General features: G+C 39.1%; 1 protein-coding gene across 1 annotated transcript; it reads right to left on the bottom strand.

The window, feature by feature from the left end:
- Positions 1–419: 419 nt before the first annotated feature.
- LOC143593973 (uncharacterized) lies at positions 420–5174 on the bottom strand. The gene is made up of 3 exons (XM_077073416.1): positions 4437–5174; positions 2915–3209; positions 420–639 (listed from the first exon to the last, which is right to left on the bottom strand). The coding sequence occupies exons 1-3, from the start codon at positions 5088–5090 to the stop codon at positions 572–574; spliced, it is 1017 nt and encodes a 338-aa protein (XP_076929531.1). The 5' UTR covers positions 5091–5174; the 3' UTR covers positions 420–571.
- Positions 5175–15322: the final 10148 nt, after the last annotated feature.

Below are 15322 nucleotides of genomic sequence, written 5' to 3'. Positions count from 1 at the left end.
GTTTATGTAGTTTCCTTATTTATAAAAGTATAATACAAAGATATACAAAAATAAAATAGATACCTAAAATATATTCTCCTACAGATTGTGACTATAAAAAATAAAAAATAAACAAATAAAGTGTTCGTTCTCATGATTTTCTTGACCTAACAATGTGACACATCTTGGTGAAAAGGTACTAGGACATGTTAAAGATGTTACATCATTCATTTCCAGCCAAAGTTTGACCACACCCCATTTAGTTTTCATTATTTATTTTAATACTTTTTTTACATCATAAGTATATAACATATAGACTTTATGCAGACTTGTTTTGGTCAACAAAGCCTGAAACCATGAGTCCATGAAGTCAATAATATATTAAAAATCTTGTAGGTATAAATGTATAAAGATCAACCAAAGGCTGCATTCAGATAGATAATACACTAAAGACCAAGACCGTACGCGTATGCTCAGAGACAAAATCAACAAATCACCCACCAATTGTTTGCTCTATCTAACATAACGAAAATCAATCAAAATTTAAAACGGGTACATCAGAAAACACAACCCGTAAATTACAAGAATACCACTACTGTTCGGTTGCTTCATTCTGCTCTTTATTCGAATCACTTGAACCACCAAAACGCTTCTTCATAGCTGGAAAGTAAGATATCGATCAGATTAGTGGGTTGGTGTCATCGGTGGATCCAAACACTGACATGGTTAATTAACTTTATCAAGAAAATTCAACCCTAAACCAGGTGTTCTTAAACTAGACAAGCTGTTTTTATAATAGATCAAATCAACAAACAAGATAGGGTTGTAAACGAATTGTAAAAAGGATAAACAGGTTACAGGTTAAGCTTAGAGTTTTAAGTTTCTATTATAATTTAAATAGGTTGGCCAATTTATCTACAGCCCGTTCATTAAACGGGCTAGGCCGGTTGACATGTTTAAGCCCAACAAGGGGTGTAAACAAGCCGAACCGGGACGAGCCCGAGCTCATTTAGACTCGAGTTGAGCTCGTTTAACTGAGCTCCTGCTAGTTTAGAGCTCTGTTTTGTTAAGCTAGAGCTCAGCTCAATTACTACTTAAAAACTATTTTATGGTTTATATAATTATATAATTATATATATATATATACATATACACACACACACATACATACATATACAATTATACATATATATATTAATTATTTATATACAAAATATAATATAATTTTAATTATTTTTATTATAATGGGCCTCAATAAAATCTCAAACTCAAGGTAGAGCTCGTTTAAGCAAGCTGATCTCTAGTAACTGGCACGTAGCTTCGCTGGTTTACAACCCTAAACCCGGTTATTGTCATGTCCAGTTGTATATATCAGTAGGTGACGTCCCTAAGTTCGATAAACTTACATGGTCAAACATAAAAAATCAGCTAAAAAGAAAATAGTCTTAACTTATAAGTCGCAGGTTATTATTTCAAGAAATCCGAAATCCGAAAAAAACCGAAATTCGAACTGAAACCGAAACCCAAATAAACCGATCCGAATTCTTATTCGGATATTCAGATCGGATCAATCCGAATATCCGAATAACTAATTCGGATTCGGATATGGAATTTTAAAAAAGTCGGATTGTTCGGATTATTCGGATATCCGCTTAATCCGAATAAAAAACATGTTTTTAGTGACATTTTCCGGTTTGGTATATTTATTAGACTATTATTTAAAGTTTAAACTTTAAATTTGTGTTAAGAGTAATTCGTATTTTCCTGTTTGTATGTTTATTGTGATTCTAAACTATTAAATGTTATGAACAAAAAAATAGGTAATTTTTTTAGGTTTATTTCGGATTATTCGGATATTATCCGAATCCGATCCGAATTGAATTCGGATAGATTCGGATCGGATAGGAATATTCCTAATTCGGATCGGATCGGATTTCGGATAGGGTCCAAATATTTTCAAATCCGAATAACCCGAACCGAATAATCCGTTATCCGATCCGATGAACACCCCTAATTTACAAGATCATAAACAGAAAATTTAAAAAGCGTTTACCAGTGAAGCTGACACAACCCATACCAAAAATCAGCTCGTTTTTTACCCAAACTCAATTTACAGGTGTAAACGAGCCAAACCCGAGCTCTATATGGCTCAAGTTCGACTCTTTCTACTCACATGAAGGTCGAGCTTGGCTCGTTTTGACCACTATTTCAAAAGCTTGAGCTCCAGCTTTCATTATTAATAATTAATATTTGGCTCAAGTTCGACTCTTTTACATGAAGCTCGAGCTCGGCTCGTTTTGACCACTATTTCAAAAGCTTGAGCTCAGCTTTCATTATTTAATAATTAATATTTGGCTCAAGTTCGACTCTTTTACATGAAGCTCGAGCTCGGCTCGTTTTGACCACTATTTCAAAAGCTTGAGCTCAGCTTTCATTATTTAATAATTAATATTTGGCTCAAGTTCGACTCTTTTACATGAAGCTCGAGCTCGGCTCGTTTTGACCACTATTTCAAAAGCTTGAGCTCAACTTGTTCATTATTTTATAATTAATATATCCATATTTATATTTATTTTTACATATATTTTAAATAAATAACAAAGTGTACATTACTTGTTATTTTTATCATAATTTTATATATAATTTTATTATTATACAAAGGTATATTTCATATATCAAATAAAAACTTAATAAGCTCATTTTGGCTCGCGAGCCAGCTCGAGCTCGACAAGTAAAGAGCAAGCTCAGGCTCATTCTATAAACAATTTAGGCTCAGGCCCGTTTAAGCTCGGTTTCATTCAGGCTTTTAACGAGCCGATCTCGAGTAGCTTACAAGCACCTTAACTCATTAACACCCCTACCCAACATGCCCATTTTCCCACATCTAACAGATTAGAAAATATCTTAAGACAAAAATAATATACAAAAAACTCACATTTAATTGAAGAACCCGCAAGACAAGTGAGTCTAGATTTGGTATTAGCCTCAGCCAACGGTGTAGATTTATCTTTATTTGTCATTCGAACATCCCACACACGTATGATTCCATCTGATGAAGCAGATGCCACCAAAAACGGTTCGTCCTCAGACTCCCCATCAATCTTAGATAAAACCACGATGCCTTTTAAACGAGCCGAATGTGCATCTTCGATGCAATACGCCACCTTCCCGCTCACTATATCCCATGCGGTTAGATTCCTGTCCTCTCCACCAGTGTATACGAGTCCATTCTGCCACAATTTCATAATTATTTCAGATAACGTTGCATTTCATTATAATACTAATGATATATGTATATCACAAGCCGTCATTAGAGTATTGTATTTTATCATTTGTTTGGACTAGGGTTCACTTCAATCAAATTAGTGTATATGATTGTGTCTGAAGTGTGATTCCGTTGTGTAAAGTGTAACCGAAGCTTTAAAAAGTGTGAACTGAACATTTAGTTGTGGCTTGATTGTTTTTTTGTTAACTCTGCAATTAATTAAATAAATCAAAATTATGAAATTCCATAATTTTGATCACTTCAACTATAAAAATAACAAATAGAAACAACCTAGCCCCGGCCAAATGTACAAATCCTACTTCTTATAGCTCGGATTACAATTTGCACAATAGAATCATGCTTCAACCATAATCTAAGGGAAACCGTATACACCAATTCGAGTGACAAGAACCTTGCTTTAAGCAAACGCTATAATAACACTCTATATGAAGATTTGTAATATACCTACATCAATAGAAAGAGAAAACATTTTAAAAAAACCATATATAACTGCTTGAAGTAACCTCGGCAAACTTCTCTTTAGAGGTATAAACGAGCCGAGCCCAAGCTCAACCATATATTTGGTTCGGCTCGTTTCAAGCTCTTTCTCTAACGCTCAAGTTCAAACTCGTGAGTCGTATTTTTATGTTCAAGCTTAGCTCATTTATTAATTATTAATTAATTTATACATATTTTAAGTTATTTTTATATATTTGGGAAACCTTAACGAGCCTAAGCTCAGCTTGAGCTCGTGAAGTACCTTAAACGAGCCAATGCTAGGCTCGAGCCCTGTTGTGCACTATAAAATTAACACATAGAAGTCCAAAAGTGTAAAACTAAAAAAATACACAAGGCCCGTTAAGGCTCAACGAGCCTAAAAAAAGCCTCATATATAAGACTTGAGCTAATAACTAAACAAGCTTTACTTGTGTTTCGGCTCGTCTCGAGCTCAAAACATCTCAGCTCGTTTAGAGACTATTATCGATCCTAGTTCAAGTAGCTCACGAGTGACTCGAGCACCCCTAAATCACCTTAAATTGTTACAAAACATCAATCTCCAAATTATTGATAATGAATTAATGATCAACAGATAAAACGTGCATTTATGTATTAGCATTATCCTTATAAGTAATATACTCACTCGGGCCAAACAATAAAGCATATAAATCAACAAACATTAAACCAAACTGACCGTGGCAGGCGCGACACAAAGAACCCTCTTATTCGCATCCAACTCACTAATCAGCTTGGCATCCTCAGCATCATGAACCGAGACCTTCTCCTCGGTCCCCATAAAAAACTTATCCCCATCACACCCATACTCGACAATCTCGGCTTCCTTCCCCAACCGACAAAAAAAACTCCTCTTCCCCCTCACCAAATTGACCATCCCCAACCCCGAATCCCTCCCGACGGTCAACGCCACCCGCCCCGACAGATGCACCGACATATCATTCACCCCCTTCTTATGCACCTTAACAGTTTTCAAATGAACAAACGGGTCGGCGTCGTAAAGGGACACGTTCCCATCGCCGAACGAGGCGAAAAGGTTCCGCGGGAACGCGGCGAGGGCGGGCGGGGTGTATAAAACGAGGGAAGTGACTGTGGATGATGGGTCGCTTAAGGAACCGATTTCGGAGGAGGTGGAGAGGTCGTATATTTTGATGGTGTCGTCGGAGCCGCCGGAGGAAGCGACGGAGCCGGAGACGGCGAGGGATTTGATGGGAGAGAGGTGGGATGGGAAGGAGAAGATGGGGGATAAGGTTAGGGTTTCGGATGAGTGTTTTAAGGTTTTGAGTTTGAAGCCCCAGATGAAGCGTTCATAAGAACCTGCGACTAGACTCATGGTTGTGGGATTATTTTGATTGTTTGTTGTTTGAGGATTTTAAGGTAATGGAAGAAGAAGAAGAAGAAGAAGAAGAAGAAGAAGAAGAAGGGGTTTTAGGGTTTTAGGAATTAGGATGTGTGTGAAGTGTTGGAGATTAGTGAAGTTACTATTATTATTTTTTGTAGGTTTACGTTATATATACACACCATGTTGGTTATTCACACATCAGGGTAGCTTATACGAATCGTATATGTTTTATACGGCTCGTATAGAGTCTATTTAACTCGTATAGGTTTTTGTAAAGCACCGAACCCGGTAGCCCTACTTTAGCGTCGGATTTACTCATAAACGCAGTTCGTACAAATCAGAGTTCATTAAAACTTTCGCGGAATATAAAAACTTTCATAAAACATTTCATAACAAAACACGTCTTGTCTTAAAACATCATTTTGTCTTTCAAAATAATCGAAACATTTAACTTAAACGTCTTGAGTCTTCCGATGCCAGCCTCTTATTCAGTGCCACGTGTCTCCTCAAGCGGCTGCCTCATCCTACTCACCTGCGTGCATACTAAAAGTCAGCTACGCTGAGTGAGTTCTAGTTAATCATACACCATACAATACATACACATACATACATATCCAAAGATACATATCCATACTTAACTAGTTACCCTTCTGTTCTACATACATACTTACTACCATACATACATACATATCTACAATCACTAACCTCAGTCTACCGAGAGTACGTTCATAGTCCGCCGTCTATACCTGTACTCAAGGTCGTGAACACGTAAAAGGTCCGCAGTCCTTACCTATGTTCACCATTCATGGTACGTACAAGGTCCGCGATCCTTCCCTATACCATCATACATCCACAACACGTACAAGGTCCACGATCCTTCCCTATGTTGCAACCTAATTCATAGCACGTACGAGGTCCGCAGTCCTCCCCCATGCTAAAGCACGTATAAGGTCCACAGTCCTTTCCTGCGCTGACGCCTAATATACCTATATTATGTATAAGGTCCGCAGTCCTTATCTACGTTACGTATAACGTCCGCCGTCCTTATCTACGTTGGCGTCTATCTCCTATAACACGTATAAGGCCCACCGTCCCTATCTACGTTTACATCTATCATCTACATCACGTATAAGGCTCGCAGCCCTTAACTACGCCATCACCTGCCAAGTCTATGTCCAACAGAAGTTAGAGGAATTTGCCATCCTAACTTACTATGTCGAACGTAGAACTCACATACCATTCGTGTACCTGTATACACATACTTCACATATACAATAATTACATCATAGCATAAAAACATTCTAGGCGTTCTTTACATCCTTCATTTAACAACCATACCCCTTGTCGTTACGTGCAATATCCGAAGATCGTTCACGCCCCGACAAGTATTCATTTGTAATATTCATACATCCTCGATATATAATATTCGTACCTTTATTTTTAACCTGACAGTACGCGCAATATCCGAAGATCGTTCGCGTACCGACAAGCAATCATTCATATCCATCACATATATCACATATGGCATACACTTATCACTTAGGATAAATGTATTAACAACACATCGAGTATGCACACAGCCCCAAAAACATAACAAGGAATGGGGCTAGAAACTCATCTGAACTTTGCTTCTTCCTCTGATAGTTGTAAATCCATTCTTTAACTGAGCTCGGCTGACTGTATAAGTTACACGTATCAATACTCGCCTGATCTAATCTGGTGGCCTAGTATTAGCTTACTTTTACTTATCGTTTTAATCTATTCTCTAATCGAACTTGACTTTAGGCGAAGTTAAACCTTAGACGAACTTAGCTTTAGGCGAAGTTGTCATCAGGCGAACTTGGCTTTAGGCGAAGTTGTCATCAGGCGAACTTGGCTTTAGGCGAAGTTGTCATCAGGCGAACTTGGCTTTAGGCGAAGTTGTCATCAGGCGAACTTGGCTTTAGGCGAAGTTGTCATCAGGCGAACTTGGCTTTAGGCGAAGTTGTCATCAGGCGAACTTGGCTTTAGGCGAAGTTGTCATCAGGCGAACTTAGCTTGCAGGCGAAGTTGTCATCAGGCGAACTTGGCTTTAGGCGAAGTTGTCATCAGGCGAACTTAGCGTGCAGGCGAAGTTCATCAGGCGAACTTTGCTTGCAGGCGAAGTTGTCGTCTGCAGCTACTGTTCGTTCTTAAATCCCTTAATCACCTTCGTTTCTTAACCAAATAACTCGATTTAGGTACCCACGGGATCGTCTGACCAGCGCCTACAAACCCCAACCATCAAATCGACCTAACATCGATGTTTAAAGGGTGCGATTTAGGCATATAGGTTACGGGTTCTTTTATCAATCGATTAACCCATCAAATCTTAACCATTTTCAGTAAGATTAGCTTTGTTGGATTCGTTTTTACCATACAAACTCAGATCTATCATTTCTCAAATCAAACCGAACCTATACGAACGATTTCTAACTATAAACGTACCTTGAACGAGTCGAACTACGAACCCGGTTAAGCCTTGATGTTGTTTTGGTCCGTCACGACGTTCCAGCACCAACAAGCTCGGGTTTTCGCCTTCGGATCTTGGTTCGGGTTGTGTGTGTTTTGGGTGTGTGTGTATGGAAATGAGGATTAAATGGTGGTTAATGGTATTTATATTTAGGGATCATGGGCTTAAGCCCATGGACTCTCCTTCCTTCTTTCATAACCCAAGTCCATAACCCATATCCATTACCCAACACTAGCCCGACCCATACCAACTCCTACTCTATTTATTTATTTCCCGATAACCCGAGTAAACTTTCCCTCTATTATTAAGTAATATAATTAATATCATTTTGGAAATTTCGGGATGTTACAAGTCTTCCCTCCTTAAAGAGGTTTCGTCCCCGAAACCTAACTTATTCCCTTTAAAAGGAAAACTTCTTATATTTACACACTTTATTGAATCGTCTTTGCTTTCTGAGTTATCCTTCTTACTCCTGACTTGTAGTCATCGAATGGTGGTCATGTGTTTTAGCTATTTAAGGTAGCTCGTCCATGAGACCCTCGATGTACCAAGACTCATCTCATCCTTCCAAGGCTTTGATTAGTACTTTTAACACTATTGTCTAAAACAACCTCTCGTCATAGCATAATAATCATTCATAACCAAACTCAACATATTACATGTCACTGATAAACATAAGTTTTAAACCTTAACACAAAACAAGTCCTTAAGCAAAAGTAACTTAATAAAACCATTGCATGAGCAATTATTCCTTCATCAAGTGTTCCTCTCTGCAGTTTCCCCAAGTCTTTACCCTTTCACACCTCCCGCCCCTGATTCCTTGCAATCCCTAGCCATGTGGTCAGCTTTTCCGCATTTGAAGCACTTTGGACGATCAGGCATTCTCGAGAATAATGCCCACTCTTTCCACACCGATATCACCTGTCTGTCCCAGTCTTGCATTCTCCCCGGTGCACTCGCCCACACGTCTTACATGCATCCTTGTTCCCAACCTTAGCCTTCCTCTCATCAGTTGTTGTCACCATCTCGCCAGACCGCTTAGCACAGGTAGCCCATTTCTTCTCCTTCTTTTCCTCCACCACCACATCGTCCTCAGCCAGGTCAGCATAAACCACTTCTGCAAGTTCAACAGCAGAGTCAAAAGTAGCAGGTTTATTTGCCCTGACTAACATGCGGACTTTTTGTGGCAATCCCCTCACATAACATTTGATTCTCTGGACCTCAGTGTCAACCATATCAGGCACCAACCTAGATAGTCGGTTGAATTCAGTAGTATACTCACGATGCGTCATCGTACCGGCCTTTAAATTCAGGAACTTCATCTCCGTCCTTTCAACCTCGGCATCTGCACAAAACTTCTTCATCACCAACTCTTTCAGATCGTCCCATCTCAACGCCTTGATCTCATCCCTAGTCTTTCTCTGCTCCACACTTTCCCACCAATACATAGCTTCTTCCTCAAATGACTGAGTAGCATAACCCACAGCTTGGTCGGGACGGCATTCGCTAATGCGGATAATCTTGTCCATAGTGGTTATCCATTGGAGAGTAGCGATTGCGTCTCCCAACCCAGTCAGCTTTGGCGGGTCGCATCCTTTGAAGGACTTATAGTTGCACCCATCTTGGCCTCTTTTCCTGTCATCGACCTTCACAGACTTATCCTCACTCGAGGCCTCTCTTTCTCCTTCCCCATCCTTCCTACCATCACCACCTGCCCCTTCAGCAGTTCGTTCACGGCTTCCAGCAGATCTTTCGGGATTCAGGTTCTTCACAGCAGCAACTACAGCTTGAACAATGGCTGCTTGAACTGCAGGGCTAAGTTGAACCTCTTCGTTGTTGTTCTGGTCTCCTCCAGCTGCGCTTCCTTCATCTTCGGTGTGGGAAGCTTCTTCTACCGAGGGTTGCCGGACCAGACGAGGCCTGCCACGACGTCCAGTGCGACCCCCAGTTCCAACAAATTCTCCAGCTCCAGCCATTAGTATTCTAAAAGGGAAAACACAAACATCATCACTCCAGGAACTATTTAGTACAAGGATAGCAAGGCTAACAGGTAATAACAGTGGCCAGCTGTGACTAGCTGATCACGTTGCTTTCCATGTCCTATACACTTCCCTTTATGAGTCTCTTTGTGCTGGTTCTACTTAAGCAGTTAGTCAAATCAAACAATCAATTATTCCTATCCCTAACCTGCACTCATTCTTCATTTAGCAAATAAGCCAACATTAACATACACCATTTACCATACACTTTACCTTTACGGAGCTTGCTTGAGTGACACATGGCTATCTTGAACTGGCATCTTCTTTCTTTCTCATTTTAAATCTCATTCTCTGTTCGAGTCTAAGCATGTAGGATGCTTAAATCTCTCGAACTTATGCTCTGATACCAACTTGTAAAGCCCCGAACCCGGTAGCCCTACTTTAGCGTCGGATTTACTCATAAACGCAGTTCGTACAAATCAGAGTTCATTAAAACTTTCGCGGAATATAAAAACTTTCATAAAACATTTCATAACAAAACACGTCTTGTCTTAAAACATCATTTTGTCTTTCAAAATAATCGAAACATTTAACTTAAACGTCTTAAGTCTTCCGATGCCAGCCTCTTATTCAGTGCCACGTGTCTCCTCAAGCGAGCTGCCTCATCCTACTCACCTGCGTGCATACTAAAAGTCAGCTACGCTGAGTGAGTTCTAGTTAATCATACACCATACAATACATACACATACATACATATCCGAAGATACATATCCATACTTAACTAGTTACCCTTCTGTTCTACATACATACTTACTACCATACATACATACATACATATCTACAATCACTAACCTCAGTCTACCGAGAGTACGTTCATAGTCCGCCGTCTATACCTGTACTCAAGGTCGTGAACACGTAAAAGGTCCGCAGTCCTTACCTATGTTCACCATTCATGGTACGTACAAGGTCCGCGATCCTTCCCTATACCATCATACATCCACAACACGTACAAGGTCCACGATCCTTCCCTATGTTGCAACCTAATTCATAGCACGTACGAGGTCCGCAGTCCTCCTCCATGCTAAAGCACGTATAAGGTCCACAGTCCTTTCCTGCGCTGACGCCTAATATACCTATATTATGTATAAGGTCCGCAGTCCTTATCTACGTTACGTATAACGTCCGCCGTCCTTATCTACGTTGGCGTCTATCTCCTATAACACGTATAAGGCCCACCGTCCCTATCTACGTTTACATCTATCATCTACATCACGTATAAGGCTCGCAGCCCTTAACTACGCCATCACCTGCCAAGTCTATGTCCAACAGAAGTTAGAGGGATTTGCCATCCTAACTTACTATGTCGAACGTAGAACTCACATACCATTCGTGTACCTGTATACACATACTTCACATATACAATAATTACATCATAGCATAAAAACATTCTAGGCGTTCTTTACATCCTTCATTTAACAACCATACCCCTTGTCGTTACGTGCAATATCCGAAGATCGTTCACGCCCCGACAAGTATTCATTTGTAATATTCATACATCCTCGATATATAATATTTGTACCTTTATTTTTAACCTGACAGTACGCGCAATATCCGAAGATCGTTCGCGTACCGACAAGCAATCATTCATGTCCATCACATATATCACATATGGCATACACTTATCACTTAGGATAAATGTATTAACAACACATCGAGTATGCACACAGCCCCGAAAACATAACAAGGAATGGGGCTAGAAACTCACCTGAACTTTGCTTCTTCATCTGATAGTTGTAAATCCCTTCTTTAACTGAGCTCGGCTGACTGTATAAGTTACACGTATCAATACTCGCCTGATCTAATCTGGTGGCCTAGTATTAGCTTACTTTTACTTATCGTTTTAATCTATTCTCTAATCGAACTTGACTTTAGGCGAAGTTAAACCTTAGGCGAACTTAGCTTTAGGCGAAGTTGTCATCAGGCGAACTTGGCTTTAGGCGAAGTTGTCATCAGGCGAGCTTGGCTTTTGGCGAAGTTGTCATCTGGCGAACTTAGCTTGCAGGCGAAGTTGTCATCAGGCGAACTTGGCTTTAGGCGAAGTTGTCATCAGGCGAACTTGGCTTTAGGCGAAGTTGTCATCAGGCGAACTTAGCTTGCAGGCGAAGTTCATCAGGCGAACTTAGCTTGCAGGCGAAGTTCATCAGGCGAACTTTGCTTGCAGGCGAAGTTGTCGTCTGCAGCTACTGTTCGTTCTTAAATCCCTTAATCACCTTCGTTTCTTAACCAAATAACTCGATTTAGGTACCAACGGGATCGTCTGACCAGCGCCTACAAACCCCAACCATCAAATCGACCTAACATCGATGTTTAAAGGGTGCGATTTAGGCATATAGGTTACGGGTTCTTTTATCAATCGATTAACCCATCAAATCTTAACCATTTTCAGTAAGATTAGCTTTGTTGGATTCGTTTTTACCATACAAACTCAGATCTATCATTTCTCAAATCAAACCGAACCTATACGAACGATTTCTAACTATAAACGTACCTTGAACGAGTCGAACTACGAACCCGGTTAAGCCTTGATGTTGTTTTGGTCCGTCACGACGTTCCAGCACCAACAAGCTCGGGTTTTCGCCTTCGGATCTTGGTTCGGGTTGTGTGTGTTTTGGGTGTGTGTGTATGGAAATGAGGATTAAATGGTGGTTAATGGTATTTATATTTAGGGATCATGGGCTTAAGCCCATGGACTCTCCTTCCTTCTTTCATAACCCAAGTCCATAACCCATATCCATTACCCAACACTAGCCCGACCCATACCAACTCCTACTCTATTTATTTATTTCCCGATAACCCGAGTAAACTTTCCCTCTATTATTAAGTAATATAATTAATATCATTTTGGAAATTTCGGGATGTTACAGTTTTTTTTTTCAATTTTAAAATTACAAAATATTAAAAGTAACACCCGAGTTGGTTACAAAATAAAAATATACATAACAACCTACGTACAACATGAGCGTTTCGGGGTGACGACTTTTTGGTTTCATTTGTTGGTGTAGATGTTGGTATTATATTACAAAGCAACACACAAATCTTACATGGTTTGAGAAATAAAATCTGATACCTGGTCTATAAGGGTCGTATACCACCTATACGAGTCGTATAGACCAGAAAAGTAATTAAAAATCTCTGGTCAAAGTACATGCTGACATGCTGCATATACAAGTCGTATAGACCCTATACGGGTCGTATAGGTCAGGCGAGTTACGTAGACTATACGAGTTGGAAATCTATACGGCTCGTATAGGGTCTATACGGCTCGTATAGACTTGCAAAAAGCTGGCACACTAACACGTTCGTACGCAGGTCAATAAGTTAGGGCTATACGAGCCGTATAGCCTTGTTCCCACACCAAGGGGCTGGTGTATGCATAGCATGAACCTTTTTTTTAACAACTTTCATTAAAACAAAGCAAAAACCATTCTTACCGAGTAGTGTTGTTAAAATTCAGACTAGACATCGATTAATCAATAATTAATCTTAATCGCTGGTCCTCACCCTACTGACTATGCGCTAGTCGGCCAATTAATATGTCAATGGTCAACTCTAGCCAAAATCGTGATTAATCGGAATTAGTCAGCGTTTTCTAATGAGGTGTCACACCCCGACTTAGGGCCTAGGCGTGTGACCACAAGTTGGTATCTGTTTTGTAAATAAATCAGAGTTGCGGTTTATATTTTGCGGAAGTCTTTAATAAATATTATTACTTTGAAAACTTATTAAAAAGTCGGGTTTAAATACCCGTTCATCGTTTACAATTGTGACAGCCCCAAATACAGGGCTAATTTTTTTTTAATATAGATACCGAACATAGTGTTGGTCGAACTGAACCGTATGTCGATAGGCTTGGCCAAATAAAAACAAAACGAACAAGCACTAGTTTAACCGAAACGAACTCGAGCCTGATAAATCGAAAGTTTTAAGAAACATTCCAAGAATTATTTAATCATACCGGGTATCCAAAACATATAACTCAAACTCCAAACGACATTCTATATGTATGTCCGGTGACCGAATAAAATGAAACAAAAACCGATAAACGAGCCCCATTGTTTGTAATACAATCACCTACAATATATTACCCATGATTTTTATACAAAGACTAGCCCCATTGTTAATTATCTATAACATTTTATGTATAATAATAATAATAAAAATAATAATAATAATAACAAAAGATATTATATACCAAAAATCAAAACAAATCTCCTGCAGCCCAATTAAATCTGCTAACCATCTCTGCCCCCATTCACGTTCCACCAATTCTCTTCCCCAACCAGAGCCTATGCATGCCTTCAGTATCCAAGAAATTCTCTAATCAAATCTTTCCCTCTTCTCAATTTAAATCAATGTTATCATCTTTATTCTCACAACATCTTCAAGTAAACTATCTGTTATCTGCTTCTCTCTCTGACTCTCTGTTGAAGATTCTGAACCAGCCAAGAAACATCCATAATCTGGTAATCCAGTGTTCTATTATTATTCTATTCCGATTCTGAACCCCATTCGATTGTTGCTAATATTCTGGTCGCTCACAGCAGCCATATTCTTCCGTGTGTCTCGCTGTCTTGCTGGTGGAGGAATCCGGTTGCTCGTGAAACCCTAACACACACCAGGTACCACCACAGCCAATATTCGTTTCTGTTTGTATATTATTCTAAGTTTTGGCTCTGTGTTAAACCCGCATGTTAAACCGTGAACAAATAAGAAATTAACCTTGCTTTAAATTTATCTAAACAATGTTAATAAACAGATTAATAAATCAGATTCAGAGCAATAGGAGAGTAAATTTCCAAATAAATTAGAAATTATAAACAAAAACCTTGGTTTTAAACAAAACGGGCCAAGAAACCGAACCTTAATACTTTGTTTACGTAATAACCGGAATCTGCAGAATCTATAACTGGTCTGGAACCTTAAAAATCGCGCGTCATGAAGTCCTAAAACCATGGCCAAAATAATGGCCATTCGGTTATTCGTTTAAAGTCAAACTAGTTCAAAAACCGAGCAAAAATGCGATTTGTAACTTCTGAACTGTTAGCACAGGTTCCAGAAGTTTAAAAGTATTTGATTTTTGTCATTAAACGGAAAAATAACCAAACCCAAAAGCTAACAATAAAACCGTTCGGTAACTCGTTTAATAGATAAACTAGTTTGAAAACCGCACCAACAAGTGACCATCTTAACTTCTAAATTTTAACATAATTTCCAGAAGTTTAAAAACAGTAAAAATAATCCCAATAAGCTGCACAAGTTCAGCCCCGGAAAGTTACATCAACCGTATATTAAAAACCGTTATAAAACCCGTATTTTATAACTCGTTTAACTAAGAAATAAGCCCGTAAACCTAAATAAGATTATGACATTATTGTACAGCTTTAAAAATGATATTTTGAAAAATAATAAGCTGGCCCAAATCTGTCTTTCGCGAAAACTCGCATTAAAAATCGAACTAGAAGCCAAACGGGCCGAAACCGAGTTCGTTAGCATTAATACAGCCAAGAGTATGTTTTTAAAACCCATGGAATGTAAAAACAACTTATTTTTATGTAACATAACTGGTCTTAAGTTGTCTGGTGACCAAAAGTGGGCTTTTGTTTAAAAAGGGTATTTTTGGAACAAGGTATCAAGTTAAACCGTAACTTCCGAATATTATAAAACCAGACCTTTAAAACATAAGCTTATAATTT

This window comes from Bidens hawaiensis, unplaced genomic scaffold (genome assembly GCF_021521415.1).
Source record: "Bidens hawaiensis isolate Kalapana, Puna unplaced genomic scaffold, B.hawaiensis_p1.1 tig00042954_1, whole genome shotgun sequence".
Lineage (NCBI taxonomy): Eukaryota > Viridiplantae > Streptophyta > Magnoliopsida > Asterales > Asteraceae > Bidens > Bidens hawaiensis.
Note: the sequence above shows the minus strand (reverse complement) of the source record. Positions and strands in the feature narration are given on the sequence as shown.

Coding starts and splice junctions, on each gene's coding strand:
- LOC143593973 (XM_077073416.1), bottom strand. CDS start 5,090: ATGAGTCTAGTCGCAGGTTCTTATGAACGCTTCATCTGGGGCTTCAAA. Junction 3,210..4,436: donor TTTGTGTCGCGCCTGCCACG/GTCAGTTTGGTT, acceptor AAATTGTGGCAG/AATGGACTCGTATACACTGG. Junction 640..2,914: donor TGCGGGTTCTTCAATTAAAT/GTGAGTTTTTTG, acceptor CTTACTTTCCAG/CTATGAAGAAGCGTTTTGGT.